The 21,412-nt window shown below is 60.3% G+C and overlaps 2 protein-coding genes across 2 annotated transcripts; one reads left to right on the forward strand and one right to left on the reverse strand.

Moving 5' to 3' along the window:
- Window positions 1-1,671: 1,671 nt before the first annotated feature.
- Window positions 1,672-8,438, reverse strand: LOC107547926 (extracellular calcium-sensing receptor-like). Its single transcript, XM_029056724.1, has 7 exons — window positions 8,355-8,438; window positions 6,541-6,852; window positions 6,016-6,399; window positions 5,113-5,343; window positions 3,815-3,938; window positions 2,380-2,623; window positions 1,672-2,341 (listed from the first exon to the last, which is right to left on the reverse strand). Exons 1-7 carry the CDS (start codon window positions 8,436-8,438, stop codon window positions 1,672-1,674), a joined length of 2,049 nt encoding a protein of 682 aa, XP_028912557.1.
- A 10,221-nt stretch (window positions 8,439-18,659) lies between these two features.
- Window positions 18,660-20,649, forward strand: UTS2R (urotensin 2 receptor). Its single transcript, XM_029056725.1, is given in 9 exon segments — window positions 18,660-18,693; window positions 19,561-19,646; window positions 19,648-19,693; window positions 19,696-19,728; window positions 19,731-19,782; window positions 19,784-19,937; window positions 19,939-20,105; window positions 20,107-20,366; window positions 20,369-20,649. Coding segments are annotated over 9 exon segments (1,113 nt in total).
- Window positions 20,650-21,412: the final 763 nt, after the last annotated feature.

The following is a 21,412-nucleotide window of genomic DNA, read 5'->3' on the forward strand; positions in this document are numbered from 1 at the left end:
GTCAGCTCCACCCACCCCCATCCCTCTGTCCTTTCACAGAATCCTAAGGAGGCCTTCCCTCCACCTTTCCATGAGCCACCTCCACATCTACAGATTTATCTGTTGACATATTTATTTATTTATTTTTTGCATAACCTGATATTCCATCTCTTACCCACTTCTTAGCTGCAGTACAACTGTCCAGTTGGACTTATCTCCCCCACTAGATGGTAAATTCCTCCAGGACAGGGACCACGTTCTTTGACTTCTTTGGTGTATCCTCCAAGTGCCTGAAGCACATGGGCATTCTATAAACCCTGTTGATTTAGATCCGCCTTTATCTATTTTTTTTTTTTTTGGTCGTGACTCCTCTTTCTTGCTACTTTTGCCTGTTCCAGATTCCCTTAAGTAAGGAATGTTGAACAATTTGTGGAGGGTGAATTTCCTCAAGAAGCCATGTAGGAAGCCAGGAGCAGGGCAGTCGTCTGGTTTGTGCCAAGCGCAGAGTCCAGCAGCCGCGAGGTGGGCAGAGGACAGAGAGACAGGGTCAGCTGCGAGGTGGGCAGAGGACAGAGAGACAGGGTCAGGGTAGGGAAAGATCAGTCGGGAGGCTACAGTCAGTGAGTGCGTGATCCGAGTTGGAGAGAGGAGGGAAACTGGAAGAGCAGAGATGGTGCGGTGTCCAGTTGGTGAGAGGTGGGGGGGGTGGGCCAGTGGGTGGGAAGTCCAGGGGGATTGTCGGCCAGGGGTCTGCATGCCGCGAAGCCTGAAGTCAGCGGGATAGAGGGGTGGGAAGAAGCTAGAGGCTGAGGGGGTGGGCAGCTAAGTCTACTTACTGCCAGTCCGCAGTCTCCGAGGACCTGGGCCTCGGACTGAGTGGACATGAGGAAGCTGAGAAAAGCATCAAGGTCGTGGAGGGACGCTGAGTTGAGGCCTAAGTCCCAACAACTTAATAAACCACTCCTCCTTCAGACTGACACTAGCATTTACTGTGTGCAACACACTGGGCTACATAAAAGTTGGGGAGAAATAACAAGGAAACCAATCCAGGCAAGGGGACCAGCCCCCGAGGGGCTCACCAGCTAGGTCGGGGAGGATGGCTAGAGAACCAAAAAATATCCCGGAAACACAATAAAAACTGATGAGGGCTCACCGATAAAAATACCAGCAGTGAAAAGTGTAAGTTCCAAAGCACTTGGAAGAGGACAGTCCTCGGGCTCCTCGGCGTTCAAGGCAAACAAGCTCTGGGATACAAACTGCCCCAGCTCTCTCCTGGCTCTGAAGGCTGCCCAGGCACCAACTCCCAGCCCACCCTCCATGGCTTCCAACCCAACCTCCCCACCAGCTGCCGCCCACCCACCCAGGCCAACAGATGGAACTGGCCCCATTCTCTGACCCTTCCAATGGACGCAAGAAGAGCCGGAGAGGCAGAAATGGAGACAGAAACCAGAGGCCTGTAAAGCAGATTTCCTCCAGACCCCGCTGTCCCTGACAATGTCTCTACCCCCCGGAACAGGGCAGCTCAGACCTCAGATCACGGGCTCTGGAGCAGCCAGATTCCATTCCATTTCCTCTCCTCTCTGCAATGGGACTGGGCCGGGCCCTGAGGTGGAGAGGACGGAGGTTTCCTTGGGCACTGTGGCAGGGGTTGGATTCTCTTGCCCCAGCCCAGGATCTCCATCCAGCGGCTCTCTAGCGGGGCTCCCGGGGAGCCTCCAGGCAGACCGTCACTGCCAGTTGGGCCGGCGCTGGCCGGGCCGGTGCTCCGGGGAGCCCGCGGCCCATGAGGCACTCCCGGGTGTTCCTGTCAGGCCGCAGCAGAAGCACGTAGCACTTGGGGAGGAAGATGCAACCGAGGAGTCCGGCGCTGGAAGCCAGGATGCTCAACACCTCCACGGCCGCGGCCACCTGGCCCCGGGTGCTCAGGTAGGCAGGGAGGAAGGCCAGCCAGACGTCGACAAACACTGCCATGCTGAAGGTGATGAACCGGGCCTCGCCGAAGCTGCCGGGCAGACGGCGGGACAGGAAGGCCACGCACAGGCAGGCGACGGCCAGCAGCCACAGGTAGCCCAGGACTCCCCAGAAGGCAGCGGCGGAGCCCCGGTGGCACTCCAGGATGATCTTCCCCGGCCAGGAGGTCATGTCCCGGGCCGAGAAGGGGGGCGCCACGGCCATCCAGACAGCGCAGATGGTCCCCTGTGTCAGCATGCAGGCCGCGACGATGGCGCGGGGCAGCCCGGGGCCCAGCCAGCGCTGCAGGGGGCTGGCCGGACGGGTGGCCCGGAAAGCCACGAGGGCCAGCACGGTCTTGGCCAGCACACAAGAGACGGCGAGGGTGAAGGCAAGGCCGAACAGCACCTGCCTGGACAGGCACGCAAGGTCCCGGGCTGGCCGACAAACAAGAGGCAGGAGAGATTGCAGAGGGCAAGCGAGGTCAGCAGCAGGTAGCTGAGCTCCCTGTTGTTGGCCCGGACTATGGGCGTGTGGCGGTGCCTGATGAACAGCCCCAGGACTGCGGCGCAGAGCAGGGCCGAGCTGACGGCCGCAGCAGCCAGGGTGGCCCCGAGGGGCTCCAGGTAGGACAGGTACTCCAGCGTTTTCCGCACGCACCGGTCCCTTCCCGTGCTGGGCCACCACTCCTCGTCTGGGCAGCGCCGGCACTCGGTGAGTCTGGGAGGCAAGACGCTCGGTGACACAGTGGACAAGGAATTGGTTGTCCAGGCCAGAGTGGTGGTCGGTTGGGCCCCCCCAGATCACCACGGGAGGGGTGAAGCCCAGGACACCCGAGGGGAGAAGCCCTGGGTCCCCCTGGTCAGCACCTTGCAGCAGAAGGGAGGTGTGGGGATGGTCAGCACAGCTCCTCGGTCCCCTTATGGAACCCATCCTCACTGGCCTCCACACCATGAGTCTCCAGGAGTCCAGCCCCAGGAGCCTGAACCCAACCCCTCCCTGGTTTCACCCCTCCCTGGGATCTGTTGGGCACTTACAGGCACCCAGAGATGAACATGGCCTCATTTTCATCTTCCGCGGGGGGGGGGGGGGCACCTTTAGAAGGCTTAACCTGAAAGGTCAGTTGATCCAGCCCTCTGCCTCCAGGCAGGTGAAGGGCTGACCCATCCAGGGCAGATGGGATGGGGCTCCAAGAGCATTAGCCCGCCGGTTCCCTTGTCTCGACGTGCTGACCACCGTGGCGGCCGTTTACCTTCAGTCCACCTGACATGACTCCTCCTGAAACCTCAGCCACTTCTCCTCCCCTGGTCCCTTGCAGAGATGGGTGGAACCTGGAATTATGTGGATTCCAGCCTAATGGAAGCAGTGTAGCCTAGTGAAAAGAGCCTGGGCCTGGCATTCAGAGTGCCCGGCACTGCCAATTGCTTGCTGAGAGACTTTGGGCAAGTCACTTTAGTACTCTGTGCCTCAGTTTCCTGAACTGTAAAATGGGGATTCAGTTCCTGTCCTCCCTCTTAAACTGTGAGGCCCCATGCAGGACAGGGATTGGGTCCGACCTAATTAACTTAATCGAACAACTGATTGATTGATTGGTTCGAAAATCAGGACTGGTCATCAGGATGGCGATAGCAGCAGCAGCAATGGCAGGTCCTCTCTCTGCTTCTGTCTGGGCTCCCTGAGGCGGCAAGACCTCGGAGAGCCCCGAAGCTGCCAGCCCTCTCTCAGGCACCTGAGGCAGAGGAGGGGGAACGGAAAGGGCAGCCACACTGGAAGGGGTATGACTCAGTGTCCGTTTTTCATGGGCACTGGGGAATGAGAGGGGTGACACTGGGCTAGGGCATCACGGGGTGCCCTCAACGGCCACCCCCATCGGATGGGCTCTCACCGATTCTGTCGGCCATCTGCCCCTCCGGGCAGGGTGTGCAGTCAAAGCAGCAGGGCTTCTGGCCCTGTCTGGTTATCTTCCTGGATCCCGGGGGGCAGCTCTCACTGCAGACCGAGCGAGGGGCCTGGGGGAAAGCCGAGGCAGCACAGCTGGGATCGCCAACTTCTGCTTGGCGCAAGCAGAGCCAAGCCCCTCCGCGCCTCCCTTCTCCGCTCGGATGGGACCACGGAGGTGGTTGTAACTGGAGAGGGACTTGTAAGGGGGTCTCGGACCGTCTTCCCTGAGCGCGGAAGGGCCCCGGGACTGGATAGCTCAAGAGACGATCTCTCAAAATTGCTCTCATTCAACCGCATAGTCAGTCTGCCACCAAATCCTGTCTGTTCTACAATAATAGAAATGTTATCAGATAAGCGCTTACTAATGCCCGACTACTTGTTTGTTTTGCTGTCTGTCTCCCCCTTTTGACTGTGAGCCGTTGTTGGGCAGGGATTGTCTCTATCTGTTGCCGAATTGTACATTCCAAGGACTCAGTACAGTGCGCTACACAGAGCAAGCCCTCGATAAATACGATTGAATGAATCGATGAATGTGCCAGTCACTGTTCTAAGCGCCGGGGCAGATGAAAGATAATGGGGTTGGACACGGTCCTTTTCCCACACAGGGCTCACAGTCTTAATCCCCATTTAACAGATGAGGGAATTGAGGCACAGAGAAGTTAAGTGACTTGCCCACGTACACCGAGCAGACAAGTGGCGGCGCCAGGATTAGAACCCATGACCTTCTGACTCCCAAGTCCTCATCCGACTCATCCTCTCCCTCCCGCATCCTCTACCGCAACGGCCTCGTTGCGGACTTCACGGCCTCCCGTCTCTCCTCACTCCAGTCCATATTTCACTCTGCTGCCGGGATCATTTTTCGACAAAAACGCTCGGGACGAATCATCCCCCTCCTCAAAACACTCCAGTGGTTGCCCATCCACCTCCGCATCAAACAAAAGCTCCTCGCCGTTGGCTTTAAATCACTCCACCACCCTGCCCTCTCCTACCTCACCTCTCTACTCTCCTACAATCCAGCCCCGCACACCTTCTCGTGGTGTCTCGCTCCGGCCTGCCTCGCGACCGACCCCTGGCCCTCGGCCCGCCTCTGGCCTGGGACGTCTTCCCTCCTCCAATCCAGCAGATAATTCCTCTTGCCCCGTTCAAAGCCTTACTGAAGGCACATCTCCTCCGAGAGGCCTTCCCGGACGAGGCCGCCCCCTTCTCCTCTTCTCCCCCACAGCCTGGAAGCGACCTACCTACCCGACTCCTCCCCCCTTGCCACACGATAGCGCTCTCGTTGACCAGCAGCCGCTCTGGCTCGGGTGGGGCGGGAGAGTCGAAGCTGCCGACCTTCAGAAAGTGGTAGGAGCCCCCGGGGGTCTCCTGCCAGCGCAGGATGTCGTAGCTGGCGGGGAGGTTCCCGTTGGCGTCGAAGAAAATCTCGGCCCCTTCGAAGGTCCTGAAACGGACTTTCCTCAGGTAGTGCAGGAGCTGGGGACAGAGGGGCCGGAGAGGGACCAGGGAGGAGTTCGAGTCAGCTCCGCCTCCTGCAGACCCGGGTGGGACCTTCTGGATCAGGCCCAGGGAGCCCTGCCGCCCCGCCGCCCTTCCCCCCACGTAGGACTGGTTTGGGAGGGGGCGGGGAGAGGGGTGACGCTGTCGGGAAAGCAGCCCCCCCTCGGGGGACTCCCTAGATCGCTGCCTGGGGACCCAGAGGTCTGGGCCTTTCAACTGGGCCCCCGCGCCCTATCCCAGACAGGTGCCGGGCTACCCTCTCTGGCCTGGTCCTAGCCTGGGCCCCTCCTCCCTGTAACAGCTGTGGGGACGGGCCCAGAATGCAGCAGTCCGCTACATATACTGAGCGCCTACGGTACGGTACCGATGAATCCATCAGTCCGCTTCATGTACTGAGCGCCTACGGCACCGTACTGATGAAACCAGCAGGCAGCGGTGTGTGCCGAGCGCCTAGCCTCGCCCTCCGCACCCCTGGCAGTTCAGCATTAGGGCGCGGTCCACTCCGTGCCGGCAAGGAGAAAGCCGGGTCCCGGGCCGTGGGGGCCCTGCTCGGGGCGGCTCCGGGCTCTGGGCGGCGGCGGTCGCCGGTCGGCGGGGCAGCCGAGCCCGAGGCCTGGTTTCCGAGCCAGCCCGCGGCCTCCCTCTCACCTGCCAGGGCTGGAAGTTCCGGATGTCCGCGCACGCCCCGTCTCCAAAAGGACCCCCGCCGGGCTCGCAGGAGCGCAGGCCGTGGAGGGCGTGGGCGGTGCTGTACACGGCCGTGTAGGCGTTGTACGTCTCCCGCAGGTCACCCGAGGTCAGCAGAGGACCGTACCAGTCCGGCGGGCTCTCCGTTCCCGTGCACAACTCGCCCCCCCGGAGCCCGGACCCGTTCCCCGGCCCGGCCCGCTGGCACCTGAAAGTCCGCTTCCAGGACGGCTCCGTTAGCTCGTCGCCGCCCGGGGCGCGAGCCGGCGGGAGCCGCCGGAGGAACTCCGGGAAGCCGGGGATCTCCACCCGGGACCCCACCAAGCTCAGCGTCTCCTGCAGGGTCTGTGTCCCTCCGGGAAGGGAGAGCAGCGAGGCCCGGGGCCAGGCGCTGCTGCTGATCCAGATCTTCCCCGAGCCCCCGCCGCCGCCGCCCTCAGACAGCCTCTGCAGCAGCAGCAGGAAGCTGTGGTTGCTGAAAATCACCACCACGGCCCTGGCCGTGGACGCCCCGAGGGCCGCCACGGTGAGCCGGACCTTCTCCGGGGCCTGGGACGTGGGGATGTCCAGGAGGAACTCCGTGCAAGTGCCCGCCTTCTCTAGCTCGGCCCTCAGCAGGCAGCCCCCCTGCTGCCCGTACTCGTCGTCCTGGGCCAGTATGCCCACCCAGCTCCACCCCCAGTGCAGCACCAGCCTGACCAGGGCGGACAGAAGGGAGAGGTCGCTGGGCGTCGTCCGCAGGAAGGACGGGAACTGCGTCCGGTCGCCGAGGGAGGCCACGGTGGAGGCGTAGCTGACCTGGAGACAGAAGAGAGGGGTTCTGGGGAGGGGACGCCCCGGGGCCCTGACCTTCGGCCACAGGTGAGGGAGAATGGGGGAAGGAGGAGGAAGAAGAGAAGGTGAGAATGTGGCCAGAATTCCAGCTTGGTCCCTGCCAAATCGAACCAGTGATTCCCTTTGGGGGGCGAGGGAGAAGCTTCTGAGGCAACGCTGCTTCCCCTCCCACGCTACTTTTGCCCCCTACGGCTGGTGCCCGGTTTGCCACAGGGATCCATGGTCCGGGTCTCCTCCCCTCCCTAACCGGGGACAGGAGAAGTTTAACAGGCTCCAAAATGGCGGTTCACTGTCCTCTAGAACTGCACCCCTGCCCTCCCGATCCCCTCGAGGTGGGCCCGGACCAGTTTCAGCTCCAGAAGTCAGCCCCTGGCCTGGGGTTGCACCAGCTCCTAGCATCTTAACCCTCCACCCCCACCTACTCAGTGACCTCCAGGAGCGTGGGATGGGCAGAAGCTTCAGGGACCCAGGCGGCCCGGAGCCCCTACAGAAGCATCAGAAAGCTGGAAGACTGCGGGGGTTGTGGCCACGGACTTGGTCTGGGTTGACGAGGAGACTGGAAAATCCCGGTCCCACAACTATCCTCCTCCCTGTTGCAACACTGTAATCTGATCTTGGGTTGTCGAATTGTAACATTGGGATTTTGAACCCAAGCCTCGCTGTTCCATGTGTCTGCCTTCCCGCTTGGCTGTAGGGCAGCCGGGACCGCGCGGGACAGGGACCCAGCCTGGCCTGATTAAACTATAGTTACCCTTTATCCCAGGGGCTCTTTTGCTGCCCTGATAGAAAAAACTCTGTAAATCAAGTCAATCTATTAGTGCAGCAATTAGTGCAGCCTGACAATGGACGACAATGTGCAAGGGTGTGTGGGTGTGTGTGTGTGTGAGAGAGAGAGAGAGGTGTGAGAGAGAGAGAGAGAGAGATAGCGTATCCCAGTAAGCACCTGCAGTTTCTCCCCAGGGAGGTCAGAGTGGGGTTCACGAAAATAATAATAATAACAATACTTGTTAAGCGCTCAGTATCAGCCAAGCACTGTTCTAAGAGCTGGGGAAATCAGTCAATCAATCAACTATATTATTGAGCACATAATGTGTGCAGAGCATTGTACTAAGCGCTTGGGAGGATACAATAAATAAAGTTGGTAGACACGTTTCCTGCCCCAAAGAGTTGACAGTCTTGAGGGGGGAGGTAGACATGAGTATAAAAAATGAATGACGGATATGAAGATGTGTTGTGAGACTGAGGGAGGAGTGAATGAAGGGAGCAAACCGAAGGGAGTGGGAATGGAGGAAATGAGGGTAGATCCGTGTTAATCGGTCGGACCCGATCCCGGCCCCAGGCGGGGCTTCGAGTCTAAGTGGAGAAGAAGAGAGTGGAGGGTCGGACAGGAGGGCCGAGCTGGCTCACCTGGGGGAATCTGTAGCGGCCCAGCCACCTGGCCATGGGGATGGACAGCGAGAGCGAGCCTCGCCGACCACGGCGACAGCCGGGGGTCCGGCCCGGCAGCCGACGTTGGGCAGGGCCTGCCCCTGGCCGGTCAGGATGCCCATGGCCCCCAGAGGGCCCGGACACGCTGTCCCCGAGTCCCAGAGGAGAAACCCAGGGTGAGGTTGGGGAGAAGGTGAGGGTCTCTGTTGATCTCCTCGGTGGCGAAGATGAAGCCCTGAGCCAGGTAAACCCCCACAAGGAAAACCTGAGAGTCAAAACGGGAAGAGTCAAGACATTTTATGAACTGCTGTGTTCAGTGAGGGCTAACTCTCTGCCAAGACTTTTCCAAGAGCTGGAGTAGAGGCAGTCAAATCAGTCTCTACCCTCCAAGGCTCGAGCTCCGAGAGGGAGGGAGAGCAGGGACCTAGCCCCATCTACAGATCAGGAAAATGAGGCCCGGAGTTTAAACGCCCGATCCAAAATCCCACAGCTGGGCAGGATAGAGCTAGGATTAGAACCCAGGTCTCCCGGTGCCCGGTCCCGAGCGCTTTCTCCAGGGTCAGCGAGAACCATCTCTCCAAGCGAGGCCACGTCTCATTTGCACCGGGGGCGGAAGGCGGGAAAGAGGACTGACAGGAGGCAGGGTGGGACGGAGCCGGGCGGGAAAAGGGGAAGCCCAGTCCATCGCTGGACTTCCCTCCAGCGGGTCTCCCGGTTTTCTTTGCCTTCACCCGTCGCACTCCCGTCGACCCCGACTTTCTAACGGGTTAGTCAGGATGGGAGAACTAGGCCGGCAGTTCTAGACCTCCGGCCGTGGCCTTAAAGAACGTCCGTCCGTCCGTCCGCCTGCCCAGGACTGGTTTCCAGCAGGCCGCGGGCCGGGAAGGGAGGTGGGCGACAGTGCGGGGAAGGCTGGACCCGGGAAGAGCGCTGGCGGAGAGGGGCCGGCCGATCCCTTCATTTTCAAACTAACGGGACTCGTCATTCCCCATCGGCTACCCCGGTTGGGCTACTACTCACTGGGTCGCGGCCAGCCCGGGCGGGCGAGACCAGAAGGGGGACGGAGAGTCCGAGTCGTCTTGGCTGACGGGGAAGACGCCCCCGATCAGCACATCCCCCGGCCGCTCCAGCAGCGCCCCTCGCCTCCCCGGCTCCGGCCCCTGTCCGGCCCCGCGGGCAAACGGGCTCCGCGGGGCCGGCCAGGGAAACCAGCAGGGCGGACAGGAGCGGGCAGAGGAACATCCCGGAGCCACGGCGAGCCCGGGCCGGCCGGGGGGCAGCCTGACAGCACCCTGCGGCGGGGCAGGCTGGGCAGGGCTGACTGCGGCGGCCCGGCTGGTCCCCTGCGGCCTTATATCTCCTCTGTCCCCTCGCTCCCTCCCACCCACCCCACCCCAGGCTCGGAGGGAACTAGGGGGAGGGACTCTCCCCCCGCCATCAGCCACTTGTCTCGAGGTCCCCAGGGGCCGCAGGGGCCGGGCTGAGTCCCCGGGACGGCAAGGCATAAAAGTTCCGCTCCCTCGTCCTCGCCGGCTCCGCCGGGCTCCAGGCAATTCCCACCCTGGCCCGAACGGGACTCCCAGGTCGGGGTCCGGGGAGGGCGGGGCGGAGGCCTGGAGAATCCCGGCGGGAGGAGGGGGGCCGGGGTTCCCCGCCAGCTGAGTCGGGGGCGGGGCCGGGGGTTACGGGCTGAGGGTCCCAGAGCCTCATTGAACCGATTGCAGCCATTTCAATTAACGAAGCCGTTTCCTCCCCTCGGGGGCTCCTGCGAGGCTCCGCCGGAGCGACTCTGCTCTCACCTGCGGCCCTGGGCGGGGAGGGAGGAGAAAGGAGTCCGGAGCCGGAGAGGCGGGGGGGGGGGGGCTCGACTTATCTGGTAGGCTCTGGTGTTGGATGCAAGGATCTCTCCTGGCCAGCACGATCTCCTGTTTTCTGCAGGGATCTCTCTTTACGAGCAAACCACCCCCAGGCACCTTCCCTAGCTCGTTGTGGGTAGGGAACGTCTCTACAGACTCTTGTATTGGGCTCTCCTAAGTGCTCAGTACGGTGCTGTGCACACAAGTGCGCTCAAAAAATACTATTGATGATTACAACATGCAGCCCCCAGCTGCAGGTAATAATCACATGAGAACATGAAGATAGAATGATAGGAAATTATTAAATAAAAGTTAGCGCCCATTATCGTATCTTTTCAGGATTTATTCTGGGAGAGCACTGCATTAAGCCGGGGGTGGATTCAAAGAATTCCACTCCGACTCGGTCCCTACCCCCCACTGGACTCGCATCCAAGAGAGATAGGCAGGCAGATGGAACAATAGCCGTGAATAGTTGTAGGGTGATTTGTATCTATCTTCCAGAACTACACGATCAGAGGAGAAGAGAGGGAAAGCAGAGAGAGAGAGAGGAAAGAGAGAAAAAAGAAGAGGGAAGAGGGAAGGGAAAAGGGTGGAAAGGGAGGCAGAGGGGAGAGATCCCAACCGGGGCCGACCAGCTCCCCAGCGACCCGCAGCGACACTTTTGTGGAAGATTTTTCCATCCTGCCACTTTGCCACCAAGCCTCCACGGACCCCAAGGTCCAGGCCGAGGGCCAACCCACAACCTCTCCTTCTGCCACCAAGGCCACCCACCCACCCTGAACTGTCCAGGCTGTGGCCTGAGCCAGCCGAGCCAGCAGCTTGCACCACCTGCACCTGACCCTCCTCCTCGGTCTTTCCCCCTCTCTAGCTCTTTCTAAGCCGGAAACAGCCTCCCTGTTCCTGTCCACCATCCGGCCTCTTCTGCCCCGGCTCCATTCACGACAACAAAAGCGTAAGACAAGATCCCCTCTGGAAGCTTGTAGCCCACCAGCATGCATGATCATAGACAGTCAAATACAGTGAAGGGTGTGAGTTAATAATTTGGTACTTGTTAAGCACTTAGTATGTGACAAGCACTGTTTAAGTGCTGAGGTGGATAGAAGTAATCAGGTTGGACAGAGTCACTGTCCCATTTTACGGATGAAGAAAATAGGCACAGAGAAGTTTAGTGACTTGATCAGCACCATTACACTAGGGCTGAGGAGGATCAGAACCAGGTCCTCTGACTTCCAGGCCCATGTTCTTTCCACTTGGCCAGGCTACTTTCCCAAAAGATTTATACATCATTTTTGCCTGTCTTCCTCCCCTGTTAGTCTGTGAGCTTCTTGAGTGCAGGGTACTGATGCCGCTTCTGTTGAATGTGCCCAAATGCTCAGTACAGTGCTTGGACACTTGGTAGTTGCTGAGTAAATAGCCGCGCTAGTCTATAGCTCACCGTGGGCAGGGAACGTGTCTATCAACCGCGACGCTATTGCGCTCTCCAAGTACTCGGTACAGTGCTCGCATACAGTAAGCGCTCAATAAATACGACTGATCGATTGACTGAGCACGGAGGGGAGAGTGACTCCCTCCCGTAACCAGAAGGGAGCTGTCCGCGTCTGGCCCGCCAGAGTGGAGAACGGTTTGATTGGAGATTCATCCTGTGGTGACCGGGTCCCTCGAACGGCGGGGCTGACCATTGGCCGGCCTAGGAGTCACTTCTGCTGGTCGGGAGCCCAGGTTCCTCTGAGCTGGACCCAAGGAGGGATAGCCTCCAGCCCCTTACCTCTCCACGCCAAAATGCTCAGTGGGAGGAAAAGAGCATCTGCAAGCGGAAAGGGAGGTGGAGTTCTCAGGAACTGGAGAAATGGCTTCTCAACGTTGAAAGACCTGGCCCGTCCTTTCCCCAGCTCCTGGCTAACTCCACTTGATGGCCAAACTCACCTAGTGGCCAAACTCATCTAGTGCCCAACTCCATCTAGAGAGCCCGCTGGGGTCACAATTCTAGTTAGGGCGAGAGAGGCCTAATATCAATCAATCAATCAACAATCGATCGATCATATTTATTGAACACTTAGAGTGCAGTGCACTTACCAGGCGCTTGGGAAGTACAAATAGCAATAACAGAGTTGTTAGATACGTTCCCTGCCAAAATGAGCTTACAGTCTAGAAGGGGATACAGACATTAATATAAATAAATTAAATTTTGGGATACGTACGTAAGCCCTTTTTGCCTGAGGAGGGGAATAAAAGGAGCAAACCAGGGTGACGCAGAAGGGAGTGAGAGAAAAGGAAATGAGGCTTAGTCAGGGAAGACCTCTTGGAGGAGCTGTGCCTTCAATAAGGTTTTGAAGGTGGGAAGATTAATTTTTGGATACGAAGAGAGAGGGCCAGACAGAGACAAGATATGGGTGAGAGGTCGCTGCAAGATGGATGAGACGGAGGTATGTGAGTAGCCTGGCATTAGAGGAGCGAGTGTGCAGTCTGGTACAGAGGAAACAGGGAGGCAAGGTAGGAAGGGACAAGGCATTTGAGTGCTTTAAGCCAATGGTAAGGAATTTCTGCTTGATGGGAAGGTCGATGGGCAACCACTGGAGGTTCTTGAGGATGGAGAAAAACATGGCTGAACGCTTTTGTAGAAAACTGGTCTGGGAAGCAGAGTGAAGTATGACCGAAGTGGGGAGAGGCAGGAGGGAGGGAGTTCAGCAAGGAGGCTGATAGAATAATCAGGCAGATTAGGATAAATGCTTGGATTAATCGGTGAGCAGTTTAGATGGAAGAAAGGGCAAGTTTAGCTATGCTGTGAAGGCTGAACAGAGCGGATTTAGCTCAGGGACTCCAGTAACTAGTTAGTTGCCCTCTGGATACTCACTCTCATGGCAAGAGATGGAATATTCAACACCCCTGACTTTCCCTCCAGTGATCCAAAACATATCATCCAACACCCCTAACTCTCCCCTTTCTCCTCTCCCCTCTTACTCCTTATACTATCCGCATGGACCCATCTAGGACAATCCAACACCTCTGATTTTTCCTCTCTGTCCCTGCAAGATGTTGCAGAGAAGTAGTTTGGCTTAGTGGAAAGAGCATGGGCTTGGAGTCAGAGGACATGGGTTCTAATCCTGCTCCGCCGCCTGTCTGTTGTGTGACCTTGGGCAAGTCACTTAACTTCCCTGTGTTTCAGTTACCTTATCTGTAAAATGAGGATTAAAATGTGAGCCCCACATGGGACAACCTGATTACCCTGTATCTACCCTAGCGCCTTGAACAGTGCTTGGCACATAGTAAGCACTTGACAAATGCCACAATTATTATTATTATTATGTTTCTGGATTGTCATTCATTTATTCATTCATTCATTAGTATTTAGAGCCCTTACTATGTGCAGAGCACTGTACTAAGCGCTTGGAATGTACAAGTCGGCAACAGATACAGTCCCTGCCCTTTGACGGACTTGCAGTCTAATCGGGGGACAGGCAGACTTCTGTGACTTCTGTGACTGTGTCAGTAACTTCTAGTGCTCCCTGAGCCTGGGTGGTCCCAATTTCTAGCCCCACCTTCATCTCCCTTCTTTTATATTTGTTAAGGAAGTGGGAGAAGAGGAAAAGGGCTGCTTAATCAGGGAAAGCCTCCCATGCCTTGATTATTGTATCAGTCTCCTTGCTGACCTCCCAGCTTCCTAGCTCTCCCCACTCCAATCCATACTTCACTCTGCTGCCCAGATCATTTTTCTACAAAAACGCTGAGGCCATGTTTCCCCACTCCTCAAGATACAGTGATTGCCCATCCACCTCCGCATCAAACAAAAACTCCTCACCGTTGACTTTAAAGCACTCCCTCATCTTACCCCCCTACCTCACCTCTCTACTCTCCTACTACCCAGACCACACACTTCAATCCTCTAATACTTACCTTCTAACTGTACCTTGATTTCATCCATCTCGCCACCGACTTTCTCGCCATGACCTTCCTTGGCCTGGAACACCCTCCCTTGTAAAATCCCACAATTACTTTCCCCCTTTCAAAGCCTTATCGAAAGCACATCTCCTCCAAGAAGCCTTCCCCGATTAACTCTCCCACTTCTCCCACTCCCTGTGTAGCCCTGACTTGCTCCTTTATCCATCTCCCCTCCCCGTCCCACAGCACTTATGTACGTATCTAGAATTTATCTATTTATATTAATGGTCTGCCTCCCCCTCTAGACTGTGAGATTATTGTCAGGGAATGTATCTGTTTATTGTTATAATGCACTCTTCCAGGCACTTAGTACAGTGCTCTGAACCCAGTAAGTGCTCACTAAATATGATTAAATGAATGAATGGGGCTTAAGACTGTGAGCCCCATGTAGAACATGGACTGTATCCAACCTGATTACAAGGTTACATCCGTGTAGGATCCAAAGAGCCTAAGAGTCAATCCATTGACTCACACCCTTCCCTGGTCAGAGAAGGGAAAATAGGGTGTGGGGGGCGGGGAGGGGTGGCAGATGGTGACTCGGCCCTCTCTTCCCTAGGGTCCAGCTGGCTGACTTTGGGATCTCCCCCCGTCCACCATAGCGTCAGGGTCGGGTCTTACCTGGACGTTGTCGGTCGGGGAGGAGCGGACTGGACCGGGCCGGGATGCGGGGGTTGTGGTTCCCGTCGTCACTCCCAGGAATGGCTCCGCCAGGGGCCCGCGCCCTCCTGAGCCGACTGAGCCGGGGCGGCTGGAGTGGACCTGCAGGCCGGAGCAAGTGCACGTGCGGGAGGAGGACTGCCGAGACTCCGGGCCCGAGAGGGAGCTGCCGTTTCGGCTTCCACTGTGATTCGCTGATTGCGGGCCAAGCTCAGCGGGTCGGTTTGTTTTAGCGTCTTCCCAGGTGTGCGGTGTGCGTGCCTGCAAATGCGGGTAAGAGTACCTATAAGGGCCAGTTTAAGGGGGGGGGGGGAGAGAGAAGAGAAAGGAAAGAAAGAAAGGAAAGAAAGAAAGAAATTGTAGGTGGAAAGGCTGTTTGAGCATCGAATCTTCCCATGCGGAGGGTCCCACTACGAAGTGCCCAGATGAAAACTGGACACGGTCCCTCCTACTCAGACCGGGAGTCCAGTGAGGGGCAGGGACTATGTCCAACCTGATTATCCTTCATCTTCCCCAGAGCCTAGTACAGTGCTTGGCACACAGTAAGCGTTTAAAAATACCCCCCGAAGTGGTGGGAGGGCTTCCTGATCCGAGAGTTGCAGGGGAGGGGGTCGGAGCAGGGGGTTGACACAGACCCACCAGAAAATATGAGACCTAGTGGTAACAGGGACGGCAGCAGCAGGCAACCAAGACCCCTCTGAGGGAGGGGGCCGCAGGGCTGGACACCCTTCTTTACCCTCCTTGGCCTTGGCTTAGGCCCCTCTGGCATTCCGGGAGGAGAGAGCAGCGTCTCTGGTGCTTCTCTAACGAGATCGTAAAACTGCCCGCGATAAACAGCGCTGACCCGAGCTGCGGCAAGTCCGTCTCGCTCGCGAAGCAACTGCTTCGGAGATAAAGCCCTGGGTGGGTTAAGAGGGCCCTAAACCCTCTCCCACTTCAGACCCCTTTCCCCGAACTCTTTTCAGACCTTTCCGCCTGCAGGGGAAATGCACCAATACGGGGCGGAACCCCGATAGAAGACCCGAGGTGTTGAAGGTGGGCGGAAGGTGCCAGGAATCCAAGTTGCAGACGACGTTCAATCCAGAAAGGAAGATTTCAGAGAGCTCCATCTTTGACCCTGTTGGTCCTGGGGCTTCCCTCAACTCCCCAGTGATGGAGCTCTCCCCTCTCTGCAGTGATGGAACAGCTGCCCGTTCGTCCGGTCGGAATCTGGGCTCGGAGCGCTGAGGAGAATTCGGGTCTCGGTCTCGGCCTCTGGCCAAGGACGGGGCGGGAGCGCAACTTCGCAGAGCTGGTGGCCGCCAGGCTGGGAGAAGCCCCTTCTATGGGGGTAGAGGGGGCGTCCCTTGTGTGATGGCAGCCGGGGTCACTCCCTTCCCTCCCCCCCCCCCAGCCCGCTCTGGGAACATTCGCTCCGCCCCACTAACGGCCCCAGACCCTCGGTGCACGAAGTCCCTCCCGGGATGATGCCACGTTTCTCCGATCTCCCGCCCCCGGGATCTGCAGCGGGCTTCATTCTCTCCTTTCGCCCCGAACCTCGGGCCTCACCGGCTCCCTGGGAAGCTGTGCCAACACCCTTCCCCCTCCGCCCCGTGCTTTCATGCCCACCTCCCCTTCCCCCCGTGCTCTCAGCTCCCAGCTCCCTCCGTGCCTAGTGCTCTGGTGGCCGGCTGGCACTGGTCTGAACTGGACAGACCCACATGATCCCAGGAGTCCGGTGGGTTTGGGGCGGTTGCTAGATAACCATGCAGGCCGCTCGTGGGGGTCTCCTGGCCCCCTTCGGTGAGAGCCCGGCCCTTGGGTCAGCGAGTCGGGGCGGGGGTGGGGGGGGTGCCCCCTGCCGCGGCCGTCCGGGCTCGGGGCGTGTCCCGGAGGGATGGCAGAGGGGGCGGTTTGGGGCTGAAAACGGACATTTACCGTCTCCGCCGCCCACAGCCGAGCCCTCCCCGGCCGCTGGCCTTTCGGGACCAGGCGTCGACGCCCCTTCTCCGATTCCCGGCCTCTCCTCTTCGCGAGGGCCCTAAGAGGTTACCGTGCCGGCCTGGCGGCGTGGTCAGCGTGCCTGTCCGGAACCGGGGCTGCTCGCCGACCGCCTGCTGTCCGGCGTCCGGGTTACCGGGCCCCGGGCAGGCTGTTCCCTCCTGCCTGGGGTGGCTGTTGCCCCACAGTGGCCGCAGGAGCCTGCACCAATCTTCTGCCACCCCAACCCGATTCTCCAAGACCCCTGTCCTCCACTGCCTTCTCTGCCCCGGCCCCTGCCATCACTAATCATTCCACCCCGACCCCCACCATTACCCACCGCCCCCATTGTCACCATCTCCTATCCCCCCTCCGTCCCCTGCTACTCCATAATCCTCCACCGTCTCATCACCATTACCCACCGACCTCTCCATCCCTCCACCCTCCCATAAGCCTCCGCTGCCCGCTTGTTCCTCACCATCTCCCACCGTCCCCTTCATCCCCCACAATCTTCCACCGCTTCCATCTTCCCTCATCATCTCCTACCAGCCCCCTCCATCCCCACCATCCCCCCCTGCCAACTCCCGCCACCTCTAATGCCCCAATGTCCCCCGCTGTCGCCTGCCAATCTCTACCACCCCTCAATGCCCCCGCAGTCTTCATCGTCTTTCATCACCCTGGGGGCCACTACTTCTCCAAGAGAAGTATTTCTGTTTGATGTCGAGGGCGGGGCAGCTACTGGAGCTGCTGAGGTGGAGCAAAAGGCTTTCTGAAGGCCATTTCAGAAAGAGGATCCAGGCGGCCGAATGTAGGATTCACTGCAGAAAGGAGAGGCTGGAGGCAGGGACACCCTCTAGAAGCTGATAGAGTTTAGTCAGGCCGTGATGAGGGGAAAAGGAAAGTGCCAGGAAATATCGGGCAGAACGTACACTGAGTAGGTGCTGGGCAGTTGGCGGCCAGCACTGGCTTCACAAACAGTAGGCGCCCAGTGCAGAGTTCTACACACTGTATCATTCAGCATCATACGTTCTCTGTCACAGTGGACCCAATCCAATTCTGATAATCCAGACTAGTACCCACTCAGCACCCATCGAAGCTCGGAGCTGCAAACTCGCTCTGTCTCTCCTCAATCTCCTCTAAAAACCGGGAGAGGCTGGTACCAATCAATCAGTGGTATTCTTGAGCGCTTACTGTGCAAGAACAGGACTACGCGTTTGGAACTCCAACGTAGACACAATCCCTGCCTTAAAGCGCTACAATCTAGTGAATCTAGTGGTTCGTGGAGGGGGCGAGTGCGAGAACGTGAGCAGGAGGACGCGGAGGTGGGCAGAGAGATCCCTTCTCAACGGGCCCGAGGCTGCGACTGCTGCTGGCGGCGACTGAGGAGTGAGGCGACCCGGCCGGGGTCCGGAGCCTCCGGACAGCTCGACTGCCGCTTTCACCGGCTCCGGGGGGCGGGGAGGAGCAGAAACAGCCTACGGATGGGAGAATGCGGAGGGAGGGGCTGTGCAAGAGAGGACGAGAGAAGGGAAGAGGAGAGGAATGAGGGGAGAGGATGGGAGAGGGGGGAGGAGGGAGGTAGGAGGAGCGAAGATGAGGGCGAATAGGAAGGGAGAGGGAGGAGAGGAGAACAGGGAGAAAGCAGAGGGAGGGATGGGGAAGAGAGGGAGCGAAGATGAGGGGCGAGGAGGTGGCACGGATGTCAGACGGATCCGATCGAGCGGTCCAGGGGCTCCGCTCAGGCTCTCTCCGCCCTGAAGAGACTGATCTGAGAATAAAGTTTCCACCCGGAGTCGCTGCGGCAGGGCCGAGCGGACCGGGGGCGCCAGGACGCGGGCGAGCGAGAGTCACCGGGCAGGTCGGACTGCGGCGGGGTCGGTGGTCTGCTGCGGGGGAGGTGGGGGAGAGGCGTTGGAGAGCGCGGCGTCTGTCCGGATGCCGGAGGCGGCTGAGACCGGGGACACGCCTGGTGTGTGCCTGTGGGGCGTGAACACGTCCGCGTGTGTGTTCGCGATGTGAGGGTGTAGGTCGATGTGAGTGTTCTTGCGGGTCTCTGTGGGGAGGCACGAGTGTGAATGTGTTTGCGGGTCCGTGGGCTTTACTCTGTGTGTGTGTGATTTTGCTTGCCCCTCGATGCCGCCACTCCCCAACAGCCTGGGAGCCCTTCGTCTCCCTTCCGTCTACACCGCGGGGATTCGCTTGAATCCCGGCCGGCGCCGGGACGGAGCACGAGGGCGGAGGGAAGGAAGCGGGGAGGGCAGGGGATCAGGAGCTGGGGGCACGGACACTGGCAGGGGACAGGACCTAGGACGAGGCTTCGGATGAGACGACCCTCTTCTCCCGGGTTCCGGCTTCCGGCTTGAGCGGGCGGGGGGAGGGGGGGAGTGGGCAGCCGACAAGGTGTCCGGGAGGTGGGATCCCCTCCTAAGCCGGACCTCGCTCCCCGGTCCTTCGGACCTCTGCCCTCGGCCCACAACGACCCAACGGCCTCGAGGGCTCGGGAGGGGCAGCTCAGAGAAGATGGCCCCTCCTAGGAGGTCACAGGTCACAGAGGCAGGCCCTGAGAGCCCAGAGCCAGAGTCCAGGGCCCAGGTCTTCTTTTCCTCTCAGGGCCACGCCCCCACCCCCGAGGAAGTCCGTCGGAGGGACCCGCCGTTCAACCCCGCACGACCCCGGCCCACGCAGCCCACCCCCCCCCGGCGCCCCCTCCATCCCCCCGGAGCTTGAGGCCGTGGGGCCGGGGCAGGGGAAGCGGGCGCCCCGAAGGAGGAGGGGAGGACCGCCCCGGCCCGGCCATGACCGCCCCCCTCCCGCCTCAACGGACCGCCAACGCGAGCGGGAGAGCGGCCCCCGGGCCCGGCGCGGGGGACGAGCTGGCCGTCACCGGCCATCGGGGCCCTGCTGTCGGCCATGTGCGCCGTGGGGGCTGGCCGGCAACGCCTACACGCTCGTCGTGTGCCGCCCGCTGCGGCCGCCGCCTCCATGTACAGCTACGTCGTCAGCCTGGCCTGGCCGACCTGCTGTGCCTGGCCACCGTGCCCTTCGTCGTGGCCACCTACTTCCGCAGAGTGGTTGTTCGGCGAGCTGGGCTGCCGCCTGCTCTTCTGCCTCGACTTCCTGACCATGCACGCTAGCATCTTCACGCTGACCGCCATGAGCACCGAGCGCTACCTGGCCGTGCTGCGGCCGCTGGACACGCTGCGGCGCTCCAAGGCTACCGCAAGGCCGCCGCCGGGCCATCTGGCTCCTGGCGCTGCTGCTCAGCCTGCCCATGCTGCTGGTGGTCCGGCTGGAGGGCGGCCCCAAGCGCCTCTGCCTGCCCTGGGGCTGGGCCTCCCACGGGGCCTACCTGGTCCTGCTGTTCGGCTCGAGCATCGTGGGCCGGCCTGGTCATCGGCTACCTGTACGGCCGCCTGGTCGGCGCCTACTGGCGCGGCCCCCGGGCACCGGGCCGGCGCGGCGGCGGCCCGAGCGCAGAAGGTGCTCTGCCTGATCCTGGCCATCTGCTCGCCTTCTGGGCCTGCTTCGTGCCCTTCTGGACCTGGCAGCTGGTGCTGCACTTCTGCCGGCCGCTGCCGCTCGGCCCCGGCCGCCGCAGCGTCAACTACCTGACCACCTGCCTCACCTACGGCAACAGCTGCGTCAACCCTTCCTCTACACGCTGCTCACCCACAACTACGCGACTCCCAGCGCGCCGCCCGCGCCCCACCCCCGGACCCCGGGACCCCCGGGGCCTCCGCCCGGCCCAGCGCGGGCGTCCGGAGCCTCGCTGTCCGCCGGCAACCAGCCGGCCACCGAGACCTTGGCGCTGGCGCGGCGGGGAGCGCCGGCCGGGCCTGAGCCCGGAGGTCCGAGGAGCGGGACGGGACCCGGATCTCTCAGCTCCCGCGCCTCCTCACCCCCGCGCCCCCGGCCCTGCCCCTGAAGCCAGGGCTCCAGCCCCAGGACTCACTTCTGGTGTCCCGGGCGGGGCGGAGGGAAGACCCACCGGCCCACAGGCTTCGGAAGGGACAGGGCTAGAGATCCCAGGGTGGTGGCCTCCCTCGCTCGCTCGCCCAGACCGGCCGGGAGTTGCGGATCCTCAGGGACGACGACTGGAACGTCGGACGGTTGCAGAGGGGCGGGACAAGGCGTCCGGGGCTGGAGAGGAGCCTAGGACCCTGGGACCCCCTCTTCCCCCCCCCCCGGCCTCCACGACCCCCTAACCAAGGCTCCCCCCCAACCAGTAACCTTCTTTCGGCGCCTCTGGCTTCATCTTAGTCTGTTGGCCCTCTTCTCCTTCCCCTTCCTCTCGCTCTCCCTGCACCTCCAAACCCGCCCGGGCTGAGCCCTGGGTACCGGAATCCCTATAGATCCCCACGGCGCTTAGTTCAGTGCTTCGCAAAGGTCAGCGTTTAATAAAGTTTCCCATCGCCTGGCTGGCTGGCTGATTGGTGGGAGGGGCTGCACTGAGGGCCGGCTGCCTCTGGCTGGGTCAGACGGACAGTGGGCTGGTCCGGCAAGCTCGCACGGTGTCAGCCGGGCAGTGGATCCGCCAGTTATCGCCCGGACCGGGCTGTGATTAGCAGGGCCCCGGACCAGCTCATCAGCGGGCCAGCCGTATCCGGGAAGGCTGCCTAGGCTACCTTTGACTATTCGGACCGGCCACCATCCCTGCTGACCTTAGGCTGACTCCCACACTCTCGCCA

This window comes from Ornithorhynchus anatinus, unplaced genomic scaffold (assembly GCF_004115215.2).
Source record: "Ornithorhynchus anatinus isolate Pmale09 unplaced genomic scaffold, mOrnAna1.pri.v4 scaffold_264_arrow_ctg1, whole genome shotgun sequence".
NCBI classification, from domain to species: Eukaryota; Metazoa; Chordata; class Mammalia; order Monotremata; family Ornithorhynchidae; genus Ornithorhynchus; species Ornithorhynchus anatinus.

Excerpts from the sequence above, each read along its gene's own strand:
- LOC107547926 (XM_029056724.1), bottom strand. The coding sequence starts at position 8,438 with ATGGGCATCCTGACCGGCCAGGGGCAGGCCCTGCCCAACGTCGGCTGC. Across the intron at positions 6,400-6,540 it reads CCACGGCCAGGGCCGTGGTG|ACCCTGCAGGAGACGCTGAG; the intron begins GTGATTTTCAGC and ends GGAGGGACACAG. Across the intron at positions 2,342-2,379 it reads TGCAATCTCTCCTGCCTCTT|GCAGGTGCTGTTCGGCCTTG; the intron begins GTTTGTCGGCCA and ends GTGCCTGTCCAG.